We start from the raw sequence: 24,269 nt of genomic DNA on the forward strand, positions 1-24,269 counted from the left end.
TGTAACGTGTTCATATGTGTGTGTTTCAGGGGAGACTGAATGAACTCATGTCTCAGATTCGGATGCAGAATCATTTTGGAGCCGTTCGTTCAGAAGAGCGTTACCGTGTTGATGCAGATCTGCTGAGAGAAATCAAACAGGCAAGAACCTGTCGAGTGTGTGTGTGTGTGTGTGTGTGTGTGTGTGTGTGTGGAGGGGGGTCAGGGTTTTTCCTCAGGGTCTTAAAAGCTTTTATATTGTACAAGAAGGTCTTAATTATGATATCAAGAGGTCTTTGGGGACAGAAAGACCAGAATATGGCTGAATGTGACGATTAAACTTCAGAAGACTAACGTTATTTCATTAAATGAACATGAGCTGTGTGTTCTGCTGTTACCACGGAAACAGTTCTACTCTTCCACACACTGCACCTGCTGAAGAGTGAATGAGAAAAGTGACCCATGTTTTTACCCTGCACACACACACACACACACACACACACACACACAGCTTTTAATGTGAACTGGTGGATCGATGAGAAGACAATGCATTATCAAAATCTAAACACAGGTGTGCTGTATGCATGCTCTGTGATGATGTAGTAACTGTTGTTTAAAAGATGTGTGATTTTGATTTTAAAAGTGTATTGCGAAAGGCAAACACAAACCCCTACAGAGTGAACATACATTAGGTGAAGTCTAGTAAGTTAACAGACTAGTTAGACTAGTGTGCGTGCACATTTACAGAGCGTTCTTTCACTGCGTGAATCAGTCTATTACTAGTATTGCGTAAATTAAGATATGGGACAGAAAGCATATATAATTTAACAATTTGATATAGTTAATGTCACACAAGAGTTGAGCATGATAACAAATGTGATATTGATTTTATACAAAGGTTCAGTTAATAGTAGGAGACTTACGTTTATAGACACTATATTTCCTGTTTTTGTTCAATTTCGACAAAAAAATTAAAAATTCAAAAAGCGACAGCTCTGTTTTGTCTGTGAGCGACAGGATGCTGTTCTCGAATGAATCACTGTTTAAATGACTCGGTTCAGTCGCAGTGACTCACTTATTAACAGCGACGTGGTGCCACCTACTGGTGGTTTTAATTTCTCACATAAGATATCTATTCATTGTTTTTCATGCTTTCAAACATGTTTTCAAAGGTAAGAATATCAAAATATTATTTATGCATTTGTAAATGCAGATTAAATTATTTAATGTCCCTTAGAGCTGAATTAAACTGTGTGTAATGTGTAATGTTTGCAATGTTTCCTCTGCATTGCCAAGATATGATTTTGTTGATATTGATTTAAATCCAAGAATCTGACTCAAAAGAAGGTGCACACTTCTAGAGAAAATGGCTTAAAGGTAAAAATACCCGTTGGACCATTTCATTAATTTCTATTACTGCTGTGAACATAGCACACAGGATATGAAGAATATCAAAACCTTCAGCTGTCCACGGCACGATTACACACTCAGAAATATATCGTCTAATTATCGTTATCGATAAAATCCCAGAATAATATTTGCCCAGAGATTATATTTTTGTCAGTATCAGACACCCCTAATTTAATATGATTATTTGTTGATAATTATTTAAATATAATACTTTTGACTCATCCGTTTTCTTTACATTGGTTTAAAGGCTGAAATGTAAAGTTTATCATTTTGTAAAATTAAGTTTTTGAGAAAACTGTAAATGCTTTTTGCAGTAATCTGCTCTATTCCCGCTCGTATGGTATTAATTCTATTTGTGCAGGTCTTATTCAGTCTGAAGAGGTGTGTTTGACTCCTGACCTGGAGAAACTGTAATGCTAACTGTATTACACACATGTAAACGAGCTGGACGTGTCAGAACTGACCCAGAGAAAGAAGAGTTTCCTCTGGCCTTGTGTATCTCATGAAGATCAGACAACACTCAATAATATAATAGACTGCACATTTAATATAGCTCAACAGTAGATCTCGCCAGCAACACCAAGGTCATGGGTTTGATTCCCAGAGAATGCATAAACTTTTATAAAAATATAGATTCAGTAGCTTGAGTGCAGTGCAATATAACTTAATAAGTGCATACATGTCAGTTTGGGTATTGTTCCTGTCGAAGCTCTAGTCATCCATCTACTGGAAAGAATCTGTGACTATGTTAATAATGTCAAATCAGGAATAAAAATCTGACCGCGGCAGTATTATAAATTTGTAATTCTTAAGCATAAATCATCCAAGAACCCGTACTTTGAAGCAGTTTCATGCAGATGATGCACATTATGTTAATTCCTCTCAGCTCTGTGGTTATGAGTAGCTTTAGTTAAAACCATCGAGAACAATCCTGCTCTGTTCCCGTCACTGGTTCGTCCTCGACTGAATAAGTGTGTTTCGTTTCAGCATCTGAAGCAGCAGCAGCAGGGTTTGAGTCACCTGATCAGCGTCATTAAAGATGATCTGGACGACATCAAGACTGTTGAAGACGGGCTTCACGACGGCGTTCACGGACGCAGCAGTAAACTCAGCTGATCAACGTGAGACACACACGAGCCGCTAACCTCAGACGCAGATCACTGTGTAGGAGCAGCACATTTATATTCACTGTGTGTGATTGAGACTTCGATCAGCTGGAATGTTTTACTGTGTTTATGATTGATTAATAAAGCTTCACCGTATGAACAAATGAGTGTTTGTGAAAGTTAAATCCCTGAAAATACGGTTGTGTTTCCTGAGACCCAGGGACAGATTGCTGCTCTGGAGGTTTGTGGAGCGACACCGAGAGCGTCGTGTGGTCTGTGTTTGCTCTGATCGTGTTCACTCGGGGGACGGCGGCGCCTCGGTCTCGGCTCGAGAATGCTCCACCAGCCGAAAGGCCTCCATGAACTCGTTGATGTCGATGCTGCCGTCCTTGTTGAAGTCGATGCTCTCGGCCAGATCTGAGATGGCTTTATCGCTGATGTCCATCTGTAGATGAGAGCTCAGCAGCTTCCACGTCTGACGAAACTCCTCGAACGAGATCAGACCTGAACACACACTGGGATGAGAACACGTCTCGCTGTACGTTTAGGGTTTGTTTAGATGGGTTTGGTTTCTAACCTGAGTGATCTGTGTCGATCATCCTGAAGATGCTCTCCAGGTTTGAATGATGTTTGTAAAGGGTCTCCAGGAGGCTCGTGTTCGCAATCTGACCCAATCAAAGACACAGATCATAAATACAGGGATGTGAAGTTCATCTAACAGTCGGGTGACAGAGTGATTTTTGAAGGGGACACAGATGTTTTGTGTCTGGGCTAAATGCTTTAAAATTTATTTTTAAATCTAACGAGAAAAAAAGCAAATGGGGCACACAGGTACAGCATTTCTAACAGTAGGCACTATGAATACGTACTTATCAGTCCATTCTTCATTAAAACTACGGTTAAAATATCGCTATCGCCCCCTGGTGGCTCGCTGCAGTACAGGTAATATGTAAAAATCCAAAAAAATTTGGAATTAGAATTAGTATATAATAACATATTAGGATACAATTCGTATTGTATTTTATGTTACGAGTATCTGGCCCTTACAGTGTCTGCAGAGAAAAATTCTGGCCCTTTGACAAATATAGTTGATGACCCCTGGTTTAGGCTATAAAAACCTCAATCCAAACACAAATGAATGTAAGCTGAAGCTGACGCCTACCTCTCTCATTCGGCACGAATCCAAATTTTTCCATGTTCCCGAGTGTATGGATGCTAAAATGTTATTTAATATAAAGAATATAGAATAATAGTAAATGTATAATAAGTAACGCTATACAGTATTGTTCAAAATAATAGCAGTACAATGTGACTAACCAGAATAATCAAGGTTTTTAGTATATTTTTTATTGCTATGTGGCAAACAAGTTACCAGTAGGTTCAGTAGATTGTCAGAAAACAAACAAGACCCAGCATTCATGATATGCACGCTCTTAAGGCTGTGCAATTGGGCAATTAGTTGAAAGGGGTGTGTTCAAAAAAATAGCAGTGTCTACCTTTGACTGTACAAACTCAAAACTATTTTGTACAAACATTTTTAGCAATCCTGTGAATCACTAAACTAATATTTAGTTGTATGACCACAGTTTTTTAAAACTGCTTGACATCTGTGTGGCATGGAGTCAACCAACTTGTGGCACCTCTCAGCTGTTATTCCACTCCATGATTCTTTAACAACATTCCACAATTCATTCACATTTCTTGGTTTTGCTTCAGAAACAGCATTTTTGATAGCACCCCACAAGTTCTCAATTGGATTAAGGTCTGGAGATTGGGCTGGCCACTCCATAACATTAATTTGGTTGGTTTGGAACCAAGACTTTGCCCGTTTACTAGTGTGTTTTGGGTCATTGTCTTGTTGAAACAACCATTTCAAGGGCATGTCCTCTTCAGCATAGGGCAACATGACCTCTTCAAGTATTTTAACATATGCAAACTGATCCATGATCCCTGGTATGCGATAAATAGGCCCAACACCATAGTAGGAGAAACATGCCCATATCATGATGCTTGCACCTCCATGCTTCACTGTCTTCACTGTGTACTGTGGCTTGAATTCAGAGTTTGGGGGTCGTCTCACAAACTGCCTGTGGCCCTTGGACCCAAAAAGAACAATTTTACTCTCATCAGTCCACAAAATGTTCCTCCATTTCTCTTTAGGCCAGTTGATGTGTTCTTTGGCAAATTGTAACCTCTTCTGCACATGCCTTTTTTTAACAGAGGGACTTTGCGGGGGATTCTTGAAAATAGATTAGCTTCACACAGACGTCTTCTAACTGTCACAGTACTTACAGGTAACTCCAGACTGTCTTTGATCATTCTGGAGGTGATCATTGGCTGAGCCTTTGCCATTCTGGTTATTCTTCTATCCATTTTGATGGTTGTCTTCCGTTTTCTTCCACGTCTCTCTGGTTTTGCTCTCCATTTTAAGGCATTGGAGATCATTTTAGCTGAACAGCCTATCATTTTTTGCACCTCTTTATAGGTTTTCCCCTCTCTAATCAACTTTTTAATCAAAGTACGCTGTTCTTCTGAACAATGTCTTGAACGACCCATTTTCCTCAGCTTTCAAATGCATGTTCAACAAGTGTTGGCTTCATCCTTAAATAGGGGCCACCTGATTCACACCTGTTTCTTCACAAAATTGATGACCTCAGTGATTGAATGCCACACTGCTATTTTTTTGAACACACCCCTTTCAACTAATTCAACTAATTGCCCAAATGCACAGCCTTAAGAGCGTGCATATCATGAATGCTGGGTCTCATTTGTTTTCTGAGAATCTACTGAACCTACTGGTAACTTGTTTGCCACGTAGCAATAAAAAAAAATACGAAAAACCTTGATTATTCTGGTTAGTCACATTGTACTGCTATTATTTTGAACAATAGGGGAGACCGGGGATGGTTGTAACACGGGGAGAGTTGTAACACTACCAATTCCATGAATCAGGGACAAGATAGGAGTCATGTGACAATTTCAGTTTCATCAGGCTTCCTTTACAATCCCACATGGAGGTTTTCCAGTCTGTGTTGCTATCTCTCCTGAAGCTACAGCAGAAAATCTAATTCTGAGGTTAGAAAGTAAAAAAAAAAAAAAAGATAATATTTTGTTTAGTACTTCTACCGTTGTAGATAATATTGTATGAGTTATATCAGATCAAACTGTAGTTTCTCTAGTAAAGAATGGTGTATCAACCTTCTGCCAATTTCAAAGCACCATGCTAATACAGCTCGCTAAACAGTGGGTGACAGTGAAGGGGTAGGTTGTAACACATGTTTTGAAAGTGTTACAACCATCCCCTTACATACAACCAAGAACATTTTTTGTGATTTTAACAATACTACAGAATGCCTACAACTTGGTTGGGAAAAACAGATATTGGAGTCGATGCTAGTCTTTTAAAAAGAGCAGCAGAGAAAGTTAGGAAAGGAAAGTCTGTCAGGGCAGTGGCAAAATCCCACGGAATCTGCCATGTAACATTGAACAGATATTGGCAGAAATATAAAGAACTGAAAGACGAGGGATTGAGGGACCTTTCCTCGTGTAGGATACTACAGTCCTCACCAGGTCTTCACCAGGGAGCAGGAGGAGTCTTTGTCATAAACCAGAGAAGAAAATGGCAGGGCCTGATTGGTTTGGCTCGTTTATGAAGCGGAACCCCAGAGTTTCATTTTTTATTTATTTTTTTGTTCTTGTCACCATTGTGACTGGTAAAGAATGCATTTCATTTGTTCATTCTCTGGAGTGGGGATAAACATACGTCTGTTAATATGCTCACACACACACACACACACACACGAATGTGCACGTACAGACATACACATGCACAAAAACACACAATATGCTCATACACTCCCCATATTCACACATATTTATTGTTGCAGCCATTCATTTAAAATAAAACAGTTTTTGTGGCATATCACTTGGAGTACCCTTAGTTTTTGTATATTTTGTCTACCTGTTACAACTTACCCCAGTATGTGTTACAACCTACCCCAGTAGTGGGGTAGGTTGTAACAAAGGACCACCTTGTATTTGTCATCATCTCACAAAGTCTGTGATATAGTTGAATAAATTTAAATTGTTGCCATTTGTAGTATAAACATGTGGGTACTTTGCCTAGAAGTTTTAGACATGTAGCCAAAAGAAAAAGGTAATTTTAGGCGCTGAAGAAAAAAGTGTTACAACCATCCCCGGTCTCCCCTACTGTATATGCGTCCGACAGTCGGACTCCAAATTTCATTCAATAATTATTTTGAGGTTAATATCAAATGAAAACTGTTCAGTTTCTGGGAAATGTGTGAAGCTCCTCTAGGCTATTTCAGTTCCCCTCACTCCACAACAAAATAATTTCAATTAACAGTATTTAGAAAAGAACAAGAATTATAAATATAAGCTATATTGACGACAAACCAAAACTAATTAATTTAGACTAAAACGAAACTGAAACCAACGTTTCCGTATTCGCGATGTATTTGAATAACAAACGATTATAAAAAAATAGTCTAATGTTTGTAAACATTTTGTGTCATTTATGTCTATTTCTGAATTAAATATTTTTTTCTCTCTAAAAAACAAGTTTCTATCTCCCTCCAGGCTATATATATATATATATATATATATATATATATATATATATATATATATATATATATATATATATATATATATAATATTTTGATAATTTACTGAAAATAAATAAATGACTTTTTAAACCGTTGAACTGATTATTAATCGGTCAAAATCAGCTGATCTGAGTTTGCTGCACTCAGAAACCGGTGACCGAATCAGCTTGTACGAGCTTTTGTCATCGTTAAATCTTTCTCAGACGTTATGTCGAAATTGGTTAGCGCATCTATCTGTGCATGATGATGTCCAATGACTATGGAGCGGAGCTTCTCAGAGTTGGGAATAATCAAAGGAGAGCTGCGGTCCTCGGTTGGGCAGGAAAGGGTAAGTATGCTGGCGCTTGAGTGTAGAGACCTGCGCGGGAAGGATTTTTCCGTCCCGCTCCCGCAAAGATATATGTTATTTTCTCCCGCTCCCGCGCGCAAACGATCAAGTTTCATCCCGCTACCGCCTCCAAAATCCCGCGGGTAAAGTAGGCTTTTTAAGCTTTTTTTAATCCATTGCATATTTTGCCTGATACTCTGTTATTTTTTTTTCAATTGCTCCCCTGTTGAATATAAATGTAAAAAAGAAACAAATGTTTCGTTTTATTTGGTTTAATTAAATGGATGAAAGGAACGAACATGGAACTTAGAACATAGAACATAAAAAATACAGTAAAAAAGTACGAAATGTAAATAAAAAAATATACCTATTAGGTAGTATAGCCTAATGAATTATATAATAATAATAAACCTGGATTTATTTCATGTTCAAAGGAAAATTAGCCTATACTGCTTAAAAATGCCTTCTTTTCCTCAAACAATAAACACACACACACAAAAAATAATTTTTCCTCAATAAAAAAATAGACAAATTTAAATATTTAGCAAAGTAAATAAATAATTAAAAATAAACGGAATAAAAAAAAATTTAATGTAGTCTGTGCAGGAATAGCATGTCGTTCACTAATAAGGGCTTCAGATTAATCCGTCTCTGTGCACTTATGCGACCCAATTACTGAAAGCCCTCTCCAATGGTGCGCTGGGAGCTGGAATCCAAAGTAACCAACATGGCGTGTTACTTTGCTTAATCTCGGAAACTCTTGATATCGCCTTTTCCACCTCTGGATCTCTCGCTATTTCGGAATGGAATTACACGTCGCTGTCCATGGTTTCACCAGCATCCTCCCATTCCGAAAAGTCTATTTTATTTTATTTTACTCTATTATAAATAAAGGTTTATCTGTTTTTAGTAATTTTATTTTGCTAGATATTTCCACTTTGCGGGATTCCCGCAAATAACTTTATTTTCCCGCAACCCGCACACAATAATATCCCGCGTCCGCATTCACCAATCAAATATTGTCCCGGGACGCACTCGGTTGCGCTGGGTCCCGCACATAGACAGTAAAAGAAATGGACACAGCGACCCCATTGGAACTCAATTGAGACAAGTGAAGCCCATTTTTAGCGTTTTTTAGCACTTCCGTTTCTGACGCGCAGACTCAAACGAAGCTTGATGACGTCAGTAACCTGTCTGCCAGATGTAAATCTTCTAGTAGCTGTGCGTGCAAACTGCCATCTTTAATCTTGCAGAGACGGCGAGCTTGAGCGGGGAGTTCTTTGTCGTGAGTGAGCAGGAGTAAGTATTCTGATTAATTATTTTGTATAGTATTTTAAAATGTAACGCCAGTACGCCATATTAAGTTAATTGCCTGCGAGCTTCTCCTCCTGTCTGTACGGTAATGCGACAGAGAGACGAGTGGTTATGACGCCATCGTTAGCCTATTTTTTACAAAAACTGTTTATACGGGGCCATAATGTAACATAGAAGGTAATGGAGCCCTTTATACATTGTCGTGTATCTTTAGAAATAAATAATGGACAAACGGAGTCTTTAAACGCCTCAGATGTAAAGTTATTCGCTGTCAAAGTGACGCCAAAATGAATGGGAGTCAATGGGAATGCTAACGCAAGTGAAGTTCTGCTAAAAGATGGCAGCCCCCACCCGACTGCAACTTCCGGTCGACTTCTTTGCCGCCTGGTCCCGCAGTACTCCCAGGTAGAGTCCTGCACGGGTTCGAGTACCTGACGGATGACCCACAAATTTGGCTGAAACGGGTGAAAAATATCCAACTGTGTTGGATACGGGTGCGGGTCGGGTCGGACGCTGGTTCAAAACAGTCACATGCAAACGTAAAAATAGGCCTACGTTCCACTTTTATATATATATATATATAATCTGAATTAAAATGTGTTTAAGCCTATTTCAAAATTTGTGTCAAAATTATATCGGGCATACAGCTCAACTAACGCGATCGTTATAAAGGTGTTTAAAGGTACTGTAGGGAACTTTTGTAAAAAAAAAAATATTTTTTACATATTTATTAAACCTGTCATTATGTCCTGACAGTAGAATATGAGACATATAATCTGTGTAAAAATCAAGCTCCTCTGGTTCCTCCCAGTGTCCTATTGCCATTTGCAGAAACTCCATCGCTCCCGGTAAAAAACAACCAATCAGAGCTGCGGTCCGTAACTTTGTTTGTGTTCAAAATGTAGAAAAATGTATATAATAAGCGAGTACACCATGAATCCATTTTCCAAACCGTATTTTTTGGCTTGTCCTGAATCACTAGGGTGCACCTATAATAAGTGTTTATATTCGGACTATTTTAGATTGCTTCGGGGGTACCGCGGCGGAGTAACCCAGTACCTTTGTGATTCTTCATAGACATAAACAGAGAGAAGTAGTTCCGGCTACGATGTTCTTCCGCAAGACGCAAGCAGTTCTGTTTATTAACCGCTAGAGCGTCAAAAGTTCCCTACCGCAGCTTTAAACAACACTTCCACTTGCATGTATTTGACAATCGGAATATCATTCCATAGTTAACACATTTGTGAATATGGGCCTAATCTAGGCTATCCAGGGGTGTTGTTGTTGTTTTTTTAATTTGCATCTGAAAATTACTTCGTGCAGCTCATTCACATGTGCTCTCTGGCGCAGATCCGCCTCTCGCGATGCTCAGCTGTGAACCGTTCGACTTGAAGCACAACCTCAGACGGTGGTATGATTCGCTCTTTTGTTGTTCTGTTTTTCTTTCAGGATCAAAAGTACAACATATGAAAGCGTTTATCTGTATTTCCGACTGATGAGAACTATGCATATACATAAATCAGTCAATTTTGTATTGTATTATGATATTTTATTCTAATGTGATCAGTGACTGATGGACCAAAGAGCACGTATTTCGACATTTGCAGTAAAAACATGAAATATAAATTCTCAGAAAATGCATTTAATACCAATATATTGAAACGTCTGATTATATACTCCATTAATAAAGGAGTCCAGACATTGGAAAAATATCAGTCCACATGCGTTTTATATTTACTATGAGGGAAATAGACATGCATGCATGCGTGACACAAAAAATATTTAACTTTTAGGTAGCAAAATATTTTTTAGTAATTCTGTCAATTACACTAAGGTTATTATATTGTCTGTTAAAATATAGTAAGATAAAATATATAAAAAACGAATATCTTTTAAAATGAGTTTTCCATAAATAACTTCTGTATGACCTGGCAATAAAATTAGAAAAAAGTGTGTCTAATGTGATTGGCTTAACTGATTTGATTTCGGGTGCAGGTCGGGTGTCGGTTTTCAATTAGTGCTGCTGTCGGAAAACGGGTCGGATGCGGTTTTAAGTATTGCGGGTACGGATTTACAAAATCGTACCCGTGCAGCTCTCTGCTCCCAGGTCTCTACTTGAGTGTCGAATGCACGTGCACCAACGCCTAGAAAAAATAGGCCCTTTTTGCACTGCGTCATCAGGCCCAATTTGGTCTTAATCCGGCCCTGAAGTAGCCTGGTAATACCAGACTCTGCTACTTCACTTTGCTTCGTAGACAGAGTCTGGAATGGCATAATAGAGAAGTGTTTTCTCTCTCGCTTGGGGGCGCTTGTCTGAAGTTTAAAATCATTGGTTACCCGTAAGCCAATCAGATACGTTTAGTTATGACGTATGTTATGCGCCTGTACAGCCGCATCGAATCACAGACATCATGCATCGAACTCAAATCTATGATTGAACTTCCACTGTAAACCTGTTGTTAAACATTCTTCTTGTTCTGGCTTCAGTTTGAAAAAGAGTTGAATGTTCTCCATAACAGAGCGAATTGCATCCCGTGTCTCGTTTCCGATTTCCGCGGTTGTTTCGGTTTTCGATTTCTCTAACCTACAATGTAAAACTCGGCGCTTAGCATCTACGTCACTGCTCTCAGCCCGCCCTCTGCTCGTGGATTGGCCCGGCTGTTTCCAGACCGGTGGCAAACAGAAAGCTCTGACGCTGTATCAGACTGAGTACAGAACATAGACAGTAAAAGAAATGGACACAGCGACCCCATTGGAACTCAATTGAGACAAATGAAGCCCAGTTTTAGCGTTTTTTAGCACTTCCGTTTCTGACGCGCAGACTCAAACGAAGCTTGACGACGTCAGCAACCTGTCTGACAGATGTAAATCTTCTAAGTGGCTGTGCGTGCAAACTGCCATCGTTAATCTTGCAGAGACGGCGAGCTTGAGCGGGGAGTTCTTTGTCGTGAGTGAGCAGGAGTAAGTATTTTGATTAATTATTTTGTATAGTATTTTAAAATGTAACGCCAGTACGCCATATTAAGTTAATTGCCTGCGAGCTTCTCCTCCTGTCTGTACGGTAATGCGACAGAGAGCCGAGTGGTTATGACGCAATCGTTAGCCTATTTTTTACAAAAACTGTTTATACGGGGCCATAATGTAACATAGAAGGTAATGGAGCCCTTTATACATTGTCGTGTATCTTTAGAAATAAATAATGGACAAACAGAGTCTTTAAATGCCTCAGATGTAAAGTTATTCGCTGTCAAAGTGACGCCAAAATGAATGGGAGTCAATGGGAATGCTAACGCAAGTGAAGTTCTGCTAAAAGATGGCAGCCCCCACCCGACTTCAACTTCCGGTCGAGTTCCTTGCCCCTTGGTACAGAAGCGAAATGAAATTGAGCGGAAGTAGGAAGTCTAACGTAGTCAGGCTAGCCCTGAAGGCGGTGCATTGCCCTTGAGACTTGACTGAGTTCGCAGCGGAGCAGACATTTCACTCGCTGCTTCAGTCACATGTGCGTATGCTGTAGGCTACTGCTGGAATTCGTGATTGGTTGACAGCAAATTTCAAATATTAAACGGAACGATAAAATAACGTTATTAACCGGTTAATGTCCATTTCAAATTTTCGATTCGGTTCAGAACTAAAAAAATTCATTTCGTTTCTGTTTCTGTTTCTGTTCCTGTCAAAATATCGTTCGTTTCCGGTTTTCCTTTTTGTTCCTTGAACCGGTTCAGATCCCTGGTTTCAGGTTTCGTCTGGGACTGAAGACGTCTCTTGCTCATCATCATATAGAGCACACAGCAGATCTACATTAGTCTAATACCGCTTCACACACAGGATTATAGCCGTTGTAGTGGTCACTTACTGTCCACACACTCCGTATTAAACACTGGACTCATGAATAATTTCTAAATGATTCAGCATCATCTGTAATAAAGAGAATAGAATCCCTTCATATGTCATGTGTTTATCATGCAGTATCAACCACTGATTAGTAAATTATACATTTCAGCCGGCTAGAATGAGTACCGTATATATGCAAAGTTTTATGTCACTATAAATTTATGCCCATCCTTTGTGTTTTATTTGAATTTTACTTCTTAAATTTCGCTCTACACTGAACCGTCTGTAAAATATTGTCTTGTTTGCCTGATTTAATCCAGAACAGCTTCTCTAAGCGCATGAAGCATCCGTGTCATGATGCGCTCACCTCAGTGCTGGGCTGGATGACGGACAGCTGGTTGACCCAGTGGTGATAGTCCAGTGTCCCCTGACCGTCCTGTGTGCTGCTGGTCACCAGCTGAGACCTCAGCACTCTCCAGGGCAGACCCAGACGCAGAACCTTCTCCACAGCAGCGGCCCAGTGCTTCACAGAGATCACACCTGACACAGTTATTCACAGACACTTCAGTAAACATCCTCAAACCCTCACTGTGACCTGGTTCAGCTCTCAGAGTTTCCCAAAAACACGGTTAGCTTCAGCAGATTGTAGAACTATTGCCACTGATGATCTCTGATCAACTTCACCACGCAGCACTGGTCAGTTTATTCAGGTGAGTTTGATTAGGGAGAACAAAGCTGGGAAATGCTCTTCTAAAGTGTGTGTATGTGTGTGTGTGTGTGTGTGTGTGTGTGTGTGTGTGGTACCTGTGCATTGTGGGTCGTATTCCTGAAACTCGTGGATCAGGGCAGATTTGTGTGTAAAGAGCTGCATCCTCAGAGCCTGTAATGCAGAAAGTTCTGTTCGTCCCACACTACACACACACACACACACACACACAATCCTGTTTTACACACTTTCCAACATAATCAGAAACAAACAAAAATGAAATTTTAGACTGAGCCACACACAATTTGTGTTTCGAGTGGAGTTCAGCTGTCACACATTTATGTAGCTGTTGTTTTTGTGTGAAGGAATCTGTGTGTGTGTGTGTGTGTGTGTGAGAGAGAGTGAGAGAGAGTATCTGTTTGTGTGTGTGTGTGTGAGAGTGAGAAAGAGAGAGTGAGAGAGTGTGTGTGTGTGTGTGTGTGTGAGAGAGAGTGAGAGAGTGTGTGTGTATGTGTGTGTGAGAGAGAGAGAATATCTGTTTGTGTGTGTGTGTGTGTGTGTGAGAGAGAGAGAGTGAGTATCTGTTTGTGTGTGTGTGTGTGTGTGTGTGTGAGAGAGAGAGAGAGTGAGTGTCTGTTTGTGTGTGTGTGTGTTCACCTCTGTCTGAGTGTGAGCTCTCGTGTTGATCTGCTGGACTGAAACTGTTTGAAGTGAGGGATGAGGTCGGGACCCAAACGAATGTAAGCACCTCTGTTACTGCCAACATCATAGTAATTAGAGGCTGAAAAGATCGTCAAAACCTGCAAATGCAAAGTAATCAACTTTTCAGATCACGCCGTCAAACTCTTCGTGGATGGACGAGTGTAAGAGTGTGGATGGCTCACCCTGCCGTTGTGGCAGAATTCATAACCTTCCTGTTTGCACTCATGAGATCTGATGAGCAGCTGCAGTTTGTGTCTGTCCAGCACTTCCTGTGAGACGTCCGGCCCCCAGTAACACCCGCCTCCTCGAACCTCGTTAGGGACACAGCCATTCTGAGACATCGGGTCACTCCACAGAACGTCCACTATCTGAAGAGTGTGAGACAAACAGCACTTTAACTACTGATTGCACATGATGGACACCACCTCAGGTCATCTTTACACGCTTCATATTCTGCTGCATCTAAAGAAGCATGGAGGCAAACGTGTGCTGCTTAAGCACAACATTATTCACAGTCAGCATCAGCGATCAGCAGCTTTGGTGCTAAAGGTCCCTCAACGCTGCACATGTTGAATGCTTTAGGAATGTCAGAGCAAACATTAGATGCAGAGCACGAATTCTGTGTATGGGTCACTGTACTTGGCTGTATGTCACATCACTTTCTTTCACTCTCAGTTTGATTGCTGCAAATGACAACACAAGTCAAACACGGTTACATCACATATTAAACAACAACAACAACACATGCTGTCTGATCCTAAGAGCACAGTAGAATACTTACACACACCAGAAAAAAGTACCATGGTATTTCAATGGTTAGTTGATTTTATTCCATGGTAGTGCTGTGGTATTCTTTGAAATAAATTATGGTAATCACTCAGTACCACGGTATATATTAAACCACTGTGATATAACCATCTGACACATCACTTTACCATGATATTGCCACAGTAGATTTTCTAAGGTTTCCTAATTGTTTGGTCAAACTGCGATGAGACAGGAGTGTGTGTGTGTGTGTCTTCACCTGTTTCCATTCATCTGCATCCGTCTCCAGGACCTGAGCAGGATCTGAGTCAGACGACAGACTGAGGCCGGCCAGGCGACGTCTCTCTCGCAGCTCCTGCTCGACGGAGCGACCCGTCCGGCCCGACTCGGAGTGAACTGAATGCCGTGGGAACTCTGGTCTGAATCGCAGCGGTGTGCCGTGGGTCAGAGACTGAACTCTCCTCCGTCCAGCACTGAGCTCATCGTCTCCGTCTGGCTCCAGAGCTGCGTCCTTCTGCCTCGCTGATGCTCCTCTTCTCTTCAGGGGTCTGAGAGCCGAAACGAACTGAGGGGAAAAGGCCCAGAAGACAACCACTGACACACATGAAACAACAACACCCTCCACTGGATTTCATGTGATTGCTGAAGAGTAACATACTCGGTGGCGCTCCAGTTTGGCGATCACATTCAAGTCTGTCTTGTCAGAAATTCCTCCGTGTAGAATCAGAACTTTCTGGTCGATCACTGTTGCCAGCGGCAACCAGCTGAAGATCTTCTGCAGAAGTTTAAGAATCATTTTCCCATGAACCTGTGATGACATCAAAGGAAAGCACTCAGTCGGAGCGTCAGTGAGGACCCGGGTGAGAGGGTTACACTGGGTGTGAACGGGCCATTACTGTCATCACTCTCTACATCTGTCCTGTTTTCTGTCAGCTCTGCTCTTCAGATTGAGAGTTCAGTTAAAAACTGCTTTCAGTTCCTAATCTTGTTAAATTGGACTTGTGTTTGTCCTTGTCTGTTTAATATAGAGGCAAGCAATCAAATGGTATTAATGGCTGAAATACATTTTATGGACAAAACTATTTTCAGATCTGACAATGCTCTGTTGGAGTAGAGCATTTGTTAGACTGATGTTGTAAGAGAAGGCCTAGCTCTGTTTCAGTTCATCCCAAAACTGGTCAGGTCAGGATTCTGGGCCAGTCATGTTCTTTCACACCAAACTCATTCAAACGTCTTTGTGTGCTTTCTGCACAGGGTCACAGTCATACTGGAATAGAAAAGGCCCTTCCCCAAACTGATCACACAAAGCTGGAAGCATTGCATTGGCCAAAATATCCTGGTATGCTGAAGTATTAAGATTTCCCTTCACTGGGAATAAGGTGCCAAGCCCAACCCTTGAAAACCAAGCACCAATCCATTATCCGTCCTCTACCAAACTCTCCAGTCGGCACAGTGCAGACAAGCAGGTAATGTTCTCCTGGAATCTGCCAAACCCTGGCGCTTCCATTGGACCAAAGAGAGAAGCGTGACACTGCTCCAGAGTCCAGCGCTGCTTTACTCCACTCAGGCGTTGATTGTTATCGGTGATGTGAGACTCGCATGCAGAAACCTGTACCCTTAAAGCTCCTGCAGCGCAGTTGTTGTGCTGATTTTAATGTCAGTGCAAGTTTGGAGCTCTTCAGCTATGGAATCTCTCAGCAATTGATGACCTACTCTGTAAATGTATGCTTTCTATAGAGAGATAACGATTCACTTAACTTTTCAACAAGATGAAATGAAAATACCATCAAAACTTTACTAAAGACTGTTCCCCTCAGAGATACATTCAATTAATCTCTTACCCCCAGTTATTTCGCAATTCGTTTTAACATCTCAAGCGACATGAATCATCTCTTTTTAATCAATTTTCAAGCGGCTTGGGGTGCATCTTTAGATCCTTAGTGGTTTCTTGCTGCTGTTCCTAAATGCTTCCATTCACCAATTATATCACTTAAAGTTGACTGTGTAATATCACAAACTGACGTATTGAAAAGTTGGCGTCTATCACAGTATCATGCTTTAATTCACTGAGCTCTTCAAAACAACACCTTTTCACAAATGTTTGTAAATGCAGATTACAAGGCTAGTGTTGTGTCATTGGGTCTAAATGAAACATTACAACAATGTGCTAAATAAGGAAAAGTTTTTGCATTTTTTATGTATAGATGACAATTCAATAAAAACCATTTCCGTTCACATGGATCTGCAAACACCAGACCAGGCCGGTAATTGGTAATGCCACTTTGTAAAGAAACTGTAGAGGAATGTTATACACATAAGCATTAATTATTATTATTATTAATTATCATTAATTATTATTATTATTATTATTATTATGCATTTTCACACCCCCAGTTCATTGTTGTTTTGTAAATTAACAGCCAAAACCCAAAGGATTTCAGATTTCAGTTGAAAAAGATGTTATGTAAACAGTCAGTCTGGAATCATTCATTCCTAAAATGGCACAAAGTTTACAATAACCAGAAAGAGTGCATGTAACATGGAAATAGTCTATTAAACAATGTTTGAACGGAGTATGTATGGTAAGCAGTTCGAGTTGAATTAACTACCTTAAAGGGATTTCATGACCGCTCTTATTTGCTAATGCAGACAAACCTTCTGTGAATGTGTGAATGGACAGACGAGTGGAAGGTGTAAATCCTCTTAAGAGTAAGGGTGTTCAATCCTGCTGGAGTCTGCAGAGTTTAGCTCTAATCCTAATTAAACGCATCCAAACCAGATAATGAAGTTTGGGTCCAGTTGGAGCTAAACTCTGCTGGACGTTGGTCCTACAGGAGCAGGATTGGATGCCCTGCCATAGAGATGCATGGTGGATGGTCCGCTCACCTGATATTTCCCCAGAACTTCCTTAGTGAAGCCATACCTACGTGAAAAAAAGATTTTCCATTTTTAAAAGTAAATTAAATTCTGTCAGATCCATTTCTAACTGAAACTCTTCCTCACAAATGCAAATGTAGGTGATTGATTCAATTTGATCCATAACATCTCCACCTCAGATTAACAATGTGGTCCTCATGGTTTCCTCTGTTCAGATGCACGTCATGTGGATACAGCAACAGGAACGCAAACAGAACCAACAGGATCTCTATGGACTCTTTCCCTCTGTCCACGAAATCACCGTTGAAAACATATGGTGTCTCTGCTGAGGGAAAACCATTCTAGTATAGAACAGAAGTCAGTTACTGGCATATTCTAATTCAGTGAACTGTGGATACCAGAATTTTACTGACTTTGTAAAAGATCAACAGCAGATCCTCAAGATGACCATGTAAGTCTCCTGCATGAGAACCAAAGAATGAAACTGCACATTTAATGGCACGTCACACCATAAGATAGCTTGAGAATGAGAAGTAAATGTTTGTCTGCTAAAAGATTAAATGTAAATGTGTTACTCACCACAGATGGTGATCTCCTTGTGTTTGCAGGTGCACACGTGACTGATGTTGGGCATCAAGCGCAGGAGCGTCCACGTCTTACCCAGCAGCTGGAGCACGTACCGTGCATGAAGCTTCTGCAGAGAGAGATCTGCACTTAAACACACGCAAGCCTGCAACTTTCATTGACAGACAAGAGAGATGGATTCATTCACTAATTTTGTAACGTACATAAAGCTATTTTGCTGCTTTGATAGAAATGATCATACTTGTTTGTTTTTGAAGGCATCTACCAGCTCTGTGACATTGGAGATGGTCAGTGGGAAGAAGAGATGCGGGCCGGTGTAGATGTCTGGAACCTCAATCTCCTTGTAACAGACGTGTCTCTCCCACTCCATGTCCAGAAACAAGTCACTATCGCCAAACATATGAGATACGAGGTTTCCTGAGGGAGACAGATGCAGAGAGGGTCAGTGTGAATCTATTTAGTTACACTGATCACTTCCTGAGATGAAAAACAGTTGAAGAACATGAGTTTCTTACTTTGGCTGTTGGCAGAACTGAAATGATCCATCAGGTAACCGAAGAAATTATACAGCTGCAGAGGCACAAACAGCATGAGCATGTTTCATGTGTAAAGATGCAAAAAGAGGCAGGAAACCAGTATTAAGAAGACTGCAATAAAAGGCCTCAGATGTCAGGTCTCTGTGACTGTAAGTCTGCGCTGGATTACTGCTGGAGAGACATCAGTGTTGTTTCACCTTAATATGATCCTGTTGTCCAGAATACTCTATAGACTGAAAGATGTTCCAGGTGCAGCGGCGTCTCATCTCCAGCCGCGCCACATACTGACGATACCAGCGCTGGATTAGCAACGCCGCCCGCATCGCTAGACAAGAGGAAAACAGACAGACGAGAGACGAGAGAGAAACAGACGAGGGACAGAGAGACAGACGAGAGAAGAGAGAGAGACAGACGAGAGAAGAGAGAGACAGACGAGAGAAGAGAGAGAGACAGACGAGAGAAGAGAGAGACAGACGAGAAACAGACAGCCGAGACACAGAGAGACGAGAGAAGAGAGAGAGACAGACGAGAGAAGAGAGAGACAGACGAGAAACAGACAGCCGAGACACAGAGAGACGAGAGAAGAGAGAGAGACAGACGAGAGAAGAGAGAGACGAGAGAAGAGAGAAGAGAAAGAGACAGACGAGAGAGAGAGAGACAGACGAGAGAAGAGAGAGAAAGAGAGACAGATGAGGGACAGAAAGTCAGACAGACAGACAAGAGAAGAGAGAAACAGACAGATGAGAGAAAGAGAGACAGACGAGAGAAAGAGAGACAGACAGACGAGACAGAGAGAGAAGAGAAAGAGACAGACGAGAGAAGAGAGAGAAGAGATAGACAAGAGAAGAGAGAGAGAAAGAGACAGACGAGGGACAGACAGACAGAGAGACAGACAAGAAAAGAGAGAGAGATAGAGGAGAGAAAGAGAGACAGAAGAGAGAAAGAGAGACAGACGAGAGAGAGACAGACAGAGAGACAGACAAGAAAAGAGAGAGAGATAGAGGAGAGAAAGAGAGACAGAAGAGAGAAAGAGAGACAGACAGATGAGAGACACAGAGACGAGAGAAAGTCAGGCCAGCAGAAGACATGAGTGACAGTGAAGTTTCTTTAGACTCACAGAAACATGATCTGTCTGACCTGTAGCCGCTGCATGTGAGAGAAAGAGAGAAAAACAGTGTTTGATGTTCATTCACACCCACTGACAACAATGAAACATTTACTGAAATGAAGGAGGTGGAATTACCTGGAACTGAGATGTTCCCTATAGACAGACATGATAGAGACACAGACAGACAGAGAGCAATGTAAGCTGTATTACTCTCAGGAGAGTCATTTAATGGCAGGTATTCTGTTCAAAGCACTGAATCTATGAACAGTGTCAAACTCGAATCATCTTGTTGGTTCACACACCTCGATTGCATGGTTTCAGCTGCAGTTGTGTTGATTTTGTGACTCCACATCCCATGTCACGTCTGTCAGCTGGAAGTACACATATCAAATCAGACACTTTTCACACCTATAAACTCATTCCTGTTTCTGATTAATGTCACAGCACTTTAACTAGAGGTAATCTGAATTTCACTTTAACTGTAAATAATTCCCTTAACATTGATAAAAATCTGAAATAAACTGTCCTTCCTCTTATTTCCTCAAGGGGATTGATTAATTAGTAATAAAAAAGCTAACCTGTTGTACTGAGTAATTTAGCTCTAATTCTATAAAACACTTCCAGGCACGGTGCTTTACAAAACAGCAACAGAACATCACACTCACGTGGTGAGGGTTAGTCAAAATCCCTCCATGACAGCAGAGCGTATGAAGCCACCAGCAGCACAATCAGTGAGACCAACTTCACTATCAATGAACCCAGAACACTTGTGCTGAGAGACAGATGGTGAGATGGAGCTGATCCGCGTGACCACTTCATCAAAACAACACGCTGCAGCTGGATTAGGGTTAATACTGCAGCTCGGCTTCAACCCAGAATAGACAGATAAAGAGGTGCTAAAGGCCACGGGCTCCGTGTGTTTGAGCTGTCGCTCTGCTGTTCATAGCTCAAATCTGATTAACAGAATGCTGAACCCAGCCACAGCACTGCATGGATTTGAAAATGTAACTTTAATTTATTTTTAAATGTTTCATTGGAACACAGACCAGTTCTCCCCATTCATCGATGGCTTAAGTAATATGCTTTTTAAAAATAAATAAAAATCCACCAGATTTTAATTATTTAGAGTTAGCTATTCAATTATAATAAGTGTATAAATGTAGTGTGATAGGATAATGTGGCACACTATAAGCACATATTTCAGAGAGGAAGTGGCACTGAATGGTGTGGAACTAACAACCTTTCACTCAATGTGGAGAAGACAAAGGAGGTTGTGATGGACTTCAGGAGAAACTCTGCTGACGACCCCCCACTGACCATCAACAGCTCAACTGTGTGTCACTAAATCCCTGAGGGGGCACAAGCTGAGGATCTTACCTGGACCACCAACACCATGTCACTCTCCAAGACACAACAGCACCTACACTCCCTCCACCGCCTGAAAAGAGCAACCCCCCCCCCCCTCCCACATCCTCATCACATGCTACAGAGGAACCATAGAGAGTGTGCTGACCATCACCTCAAGACCCTCCAGCGGACAGTGAGCACATCTGCAAAGACCATCGGTGCCCCTCCATCCTGGAGATTTTCCTCATGCGATGCTCCATCAAAGCTAACAGTATTGTGAAGGACCCCACCCATCCCTCCCACAGTCTCTTCCAGCTCCTTCCATCAGCATCAGATCCCGCTCCACCAGACTGATCATCAGCTCTTTCCCCCAGGCCGTGAGAGCCCTGAACTCCAGAGAGTCTGGAACATTCTTTTTTTTGTTGTGCAGTTCTTCTCTATGCGCACTAGACACTTTTCACACTTACTGCTGTGTGTACATACACCCACAAAATACTCAAATATGTGTATGTTTACATGCTCTTGCACTACAAATCATCCTGCACTATTCCCCAGCCAGCTGATTGACTTACGACGTTTCTCTTTGCACATGTATCAAGTTTCAAGTTTCATTTATTTCAGGAATATATGGCCTCTCGGCCCATAGTTCCACAAATGTCATGACATGGCAGATAATCTCTTTTTCGTTCCTTGATATATATACAGTGCTAACCGCCATGCATTCTCAGAATCACAAATACTTGGCACATCTTTGCAGACATCACCCACAAGGACAAGTTCACTAAAATATTTCTTGCGTAAATCTCTATACAAAGGACAAACATACAAAAAGTGCATCTCATCTTCAATCACAGAAATATTTGTTAAATTACAATAATGACAGATTCTTTCTGCAACTGGTGTATTACTCCATCTACCCGTTTCTATAGCTAACTGATGGCTTGAACATCTGAACAAGAATAATGATCGTACCAGTTGCCTATTATACACAGACGTAATGTAGCTCTCTTGTATTAACAAAGACTTGCATTGTGAGTATATGTTTAGTTTGTTATTTTCTAAAACTGATGCATACCATGCCTCATGTGCTTTTTCTTTCAATCTTTGATTTAGAACAGCTGTAAATGTTCTTATATCACCTACACTTTGAGCCTCCCAAGTAGCTAAAAAGCCATAAAAATTCAATAATACTCTAATATTCGTAACCCAAGTTTTTCTACCTACTTTATCTAATTCTAAAAGCATATTGTAGCATTTTCTTGGATAGCGATGATCAGGCATTGACACTAATTTTATCCAATACATAATACATCTTTTCATATAGGAGGTCGACAATGCAAATCTTCCCAGGTCACCCAAAACCGCTACATTACTTACACTTGTGCTGACACACAAAAGTTTTTTACAAAAAGACACTTGAACATTCTCAATACATTCAACTGGTTCGAAGCCCCATATTTCACAACCATAATACAGTATAGGTGCAACCATGCGATCAAACAAAAACAGAGCTTGCGTGTAGCTAATTTTTTGTTTACGGATAAACTTTAGCAAGGAAAACATTGCTTTCTTGCCTTGGCTTGCTAAATGCTGACGGGTTTTCCACCATGACAATTTTGGTGTAAACCACATACCAAGATACTTGTAACAATTAACTACTTCTATCTGTTCTTCAGCAAAATACCATTTTTCATTTTTATTCAAATGTCCCCCTCTTCTAAAGACCATAATTTTTGTTTTACTCAAGTTCACTCTCATACCATAGAACTTACAGAATTTTTCCAACTGTTCAATCTGTCTCTGTAACCCTCCAATTGTATCTGCTACAGTGGCCATATCATCAGCATACAACAATGTTTGCACTTCTGTCATCATTTCAATCTGAATACCTTTACAATTTTTCTTTAGCATTGTTATGTATTCATTTAGAAAAAGAACAAACAAAAAAGGGCTCACCGTGCAACCCTGTCTCACCCCAATGGTACAATCAAAATATTCTGTTAAACCTTCATTTCCTTTCACACATGACTTAAGTTTGGAATACATAGATTTTAATACATTAAATACTTTCCCACCAATACCATTCTTAATGAGAATAAAATACAAAAGAGTATGTTGAACACTATCGAAAGCTTTAGAAAAATCAATAAATATACAATACATCTTTCCTTTTTGCTTTGTAATATATTTCTGAACCATTGACTGTAAAATAAAAATATTATCTATTGTGGAATAACCAGACCTGTATCCTGCTTGTTCTTCAAAGAGTATATTATTCATTTCTGCATAGTGCACTAACCTCGTATTCAGGATCTTTGTAAAAATTTTACCTAGTACGTTAAGCAGTGAGATTCCTCTATAGTTCTCCACATCATTTTTATCACCATTCTTATATAGAGGACAAATCACAGCTTCACACCAGGACTCTGGGAAATCTCCTGTTTCTAATATTTTGTTATATAAAGAAAGCATTATGGGACATAGCGTATGTAGAGCTACTTTTATCATTTCAATTATAATACCATCCGGTCCAGGGGCTTTTCCATTACTCATTGACATAATAGCTTTAAAGACCTCATTATACATAATATTACTGTCCAAAATTTCATCTCGATTAAAAACTGTAGTATCATGATTGTTTACACAGTCTGTAACAAAGATTTCAAAATCAACATCTAAGTTACATTTTGACTCCGATAACAACTGCATAAAATATTCTAACCACTTAAAGTGTTCAATGTTATTAGATTGTTTGCTGGCCCCTCTAAAGCTCTTAATTTTCTTCCACAATTGTTGTGTTTTCATGTCACCCTGCAACATATTACCTAAGGTATTGTAATTGTACTGTTTTTTCTTTCTATCACATAATTTTTTAAATATACTTCTCTCAACAATATAACTCTTCAGATTTCTCTCATTACTTATTCTTCTAAAGAGATTTAGTGCAGTATATTTAGCATATTTCTGGCATGAACAATCTTCGTCCCACCATTGTGGTTGGTTCCTTTTAAGTGTAGATTTTTTAATCAAAAATTTTCCTGCCTCATG

The 24,269-nt window shown here is 40.3% G+C and overlaps 2 protein-coding genes and 1 long non-coding RNA gene across 3 annotated transcripts in view; 2 read left to right on the plus strand and 1 right to left on the minus strand.

Moving 5' to 3' along the window:
• LOC113088018 (nuclear pore complex protein Nup54-like) overlaps positions 1–2,658 on the plus strand; it is a gene marked incomplete at its 5' end in the record, with an annotated part of 9,843 nt that extends 7,185 nt beyond the window's left edge. The window contains 2 exons of the mRNA XM_026255681.1: positions 30–140; positions 2,376–2,658. Coding sequence (XP_026111466.1) covers positions 30–140; positions 2,376–2,504 — 240 coding nt within the window. The remainder of the gene's footprint in view (positions 1–29; positions 141–2,375) is intronic.
• Positions 2,659–2,760: 102 nt separating this feature from the next.
• Positions 2,761–20,675, minus strand: LOC113088016 (serine/threonine-protein phosphatase with EF-hands 2-like). The gene is made up of 19 exons (XM_026255680.1): positions 20,540–20,675; positions 20,177–20,245; positions 20,010–20,027; positions 19,904–19,912; positions 18,964–19,091; positions 18,746–18,800; positions 18,472–18,647; positions 18,225–18,339; positions 18,059–18,105; positions 17,820–17,986; positions 17,655–17,691; positions 15,427–15,576; positions 15,028–15,333; positions 14,186–14,371; positions 13,959–14,101; positions 13,400–13,506; positions 12,963–13,135; positions 3,072–3,159; positions 2,761–2,998 (listed from the first exon to the last, which is right to left on the minus strand). Exons 2-19 carry the CDS (start codon positions 20,229–20,231, stop codon positions 2,790–2,792), a joined length of 2,169 nt encoding a protein of 722 aa, XP_026111465.1. The 5' UTR covers positions 20,232–20,245; positions 20,540–20,675; the 3' UTR covers positions 2,761–2,789.
• LOC113088017 (uncharacterized) lies at positions 10,135–15,177 on the plus strand. The gene is made up of 3 exons (XR_003285765.1): positions 10,135–10,175; positions 12,916–13,305; positions 15,058–15,177. It is a non-coding gene; the product is annotated as an uncharacterized LOC113088017 (long non-coding RNA).
• Positions 20,676–24,269: the final 3,594 nt, after the last annotated feature.

The sequence above is a fragment of the Carassius auratus genome, unplaced genomic scaffold, assembly GCF_003368295.1.
Source record: "Carassius auratus strain Wakin unplaced genomic scaffold, ASM336829v1 scaf_tig00045696, whole genome shotgun sequence".
Taxonomy (NCBI): domain Eukaryota; kingdom Metazoa; phylum Chordata; class Actinopteri; order Cypriniformes; family Cyprinidae; genus Carassius; species Carassius auratus.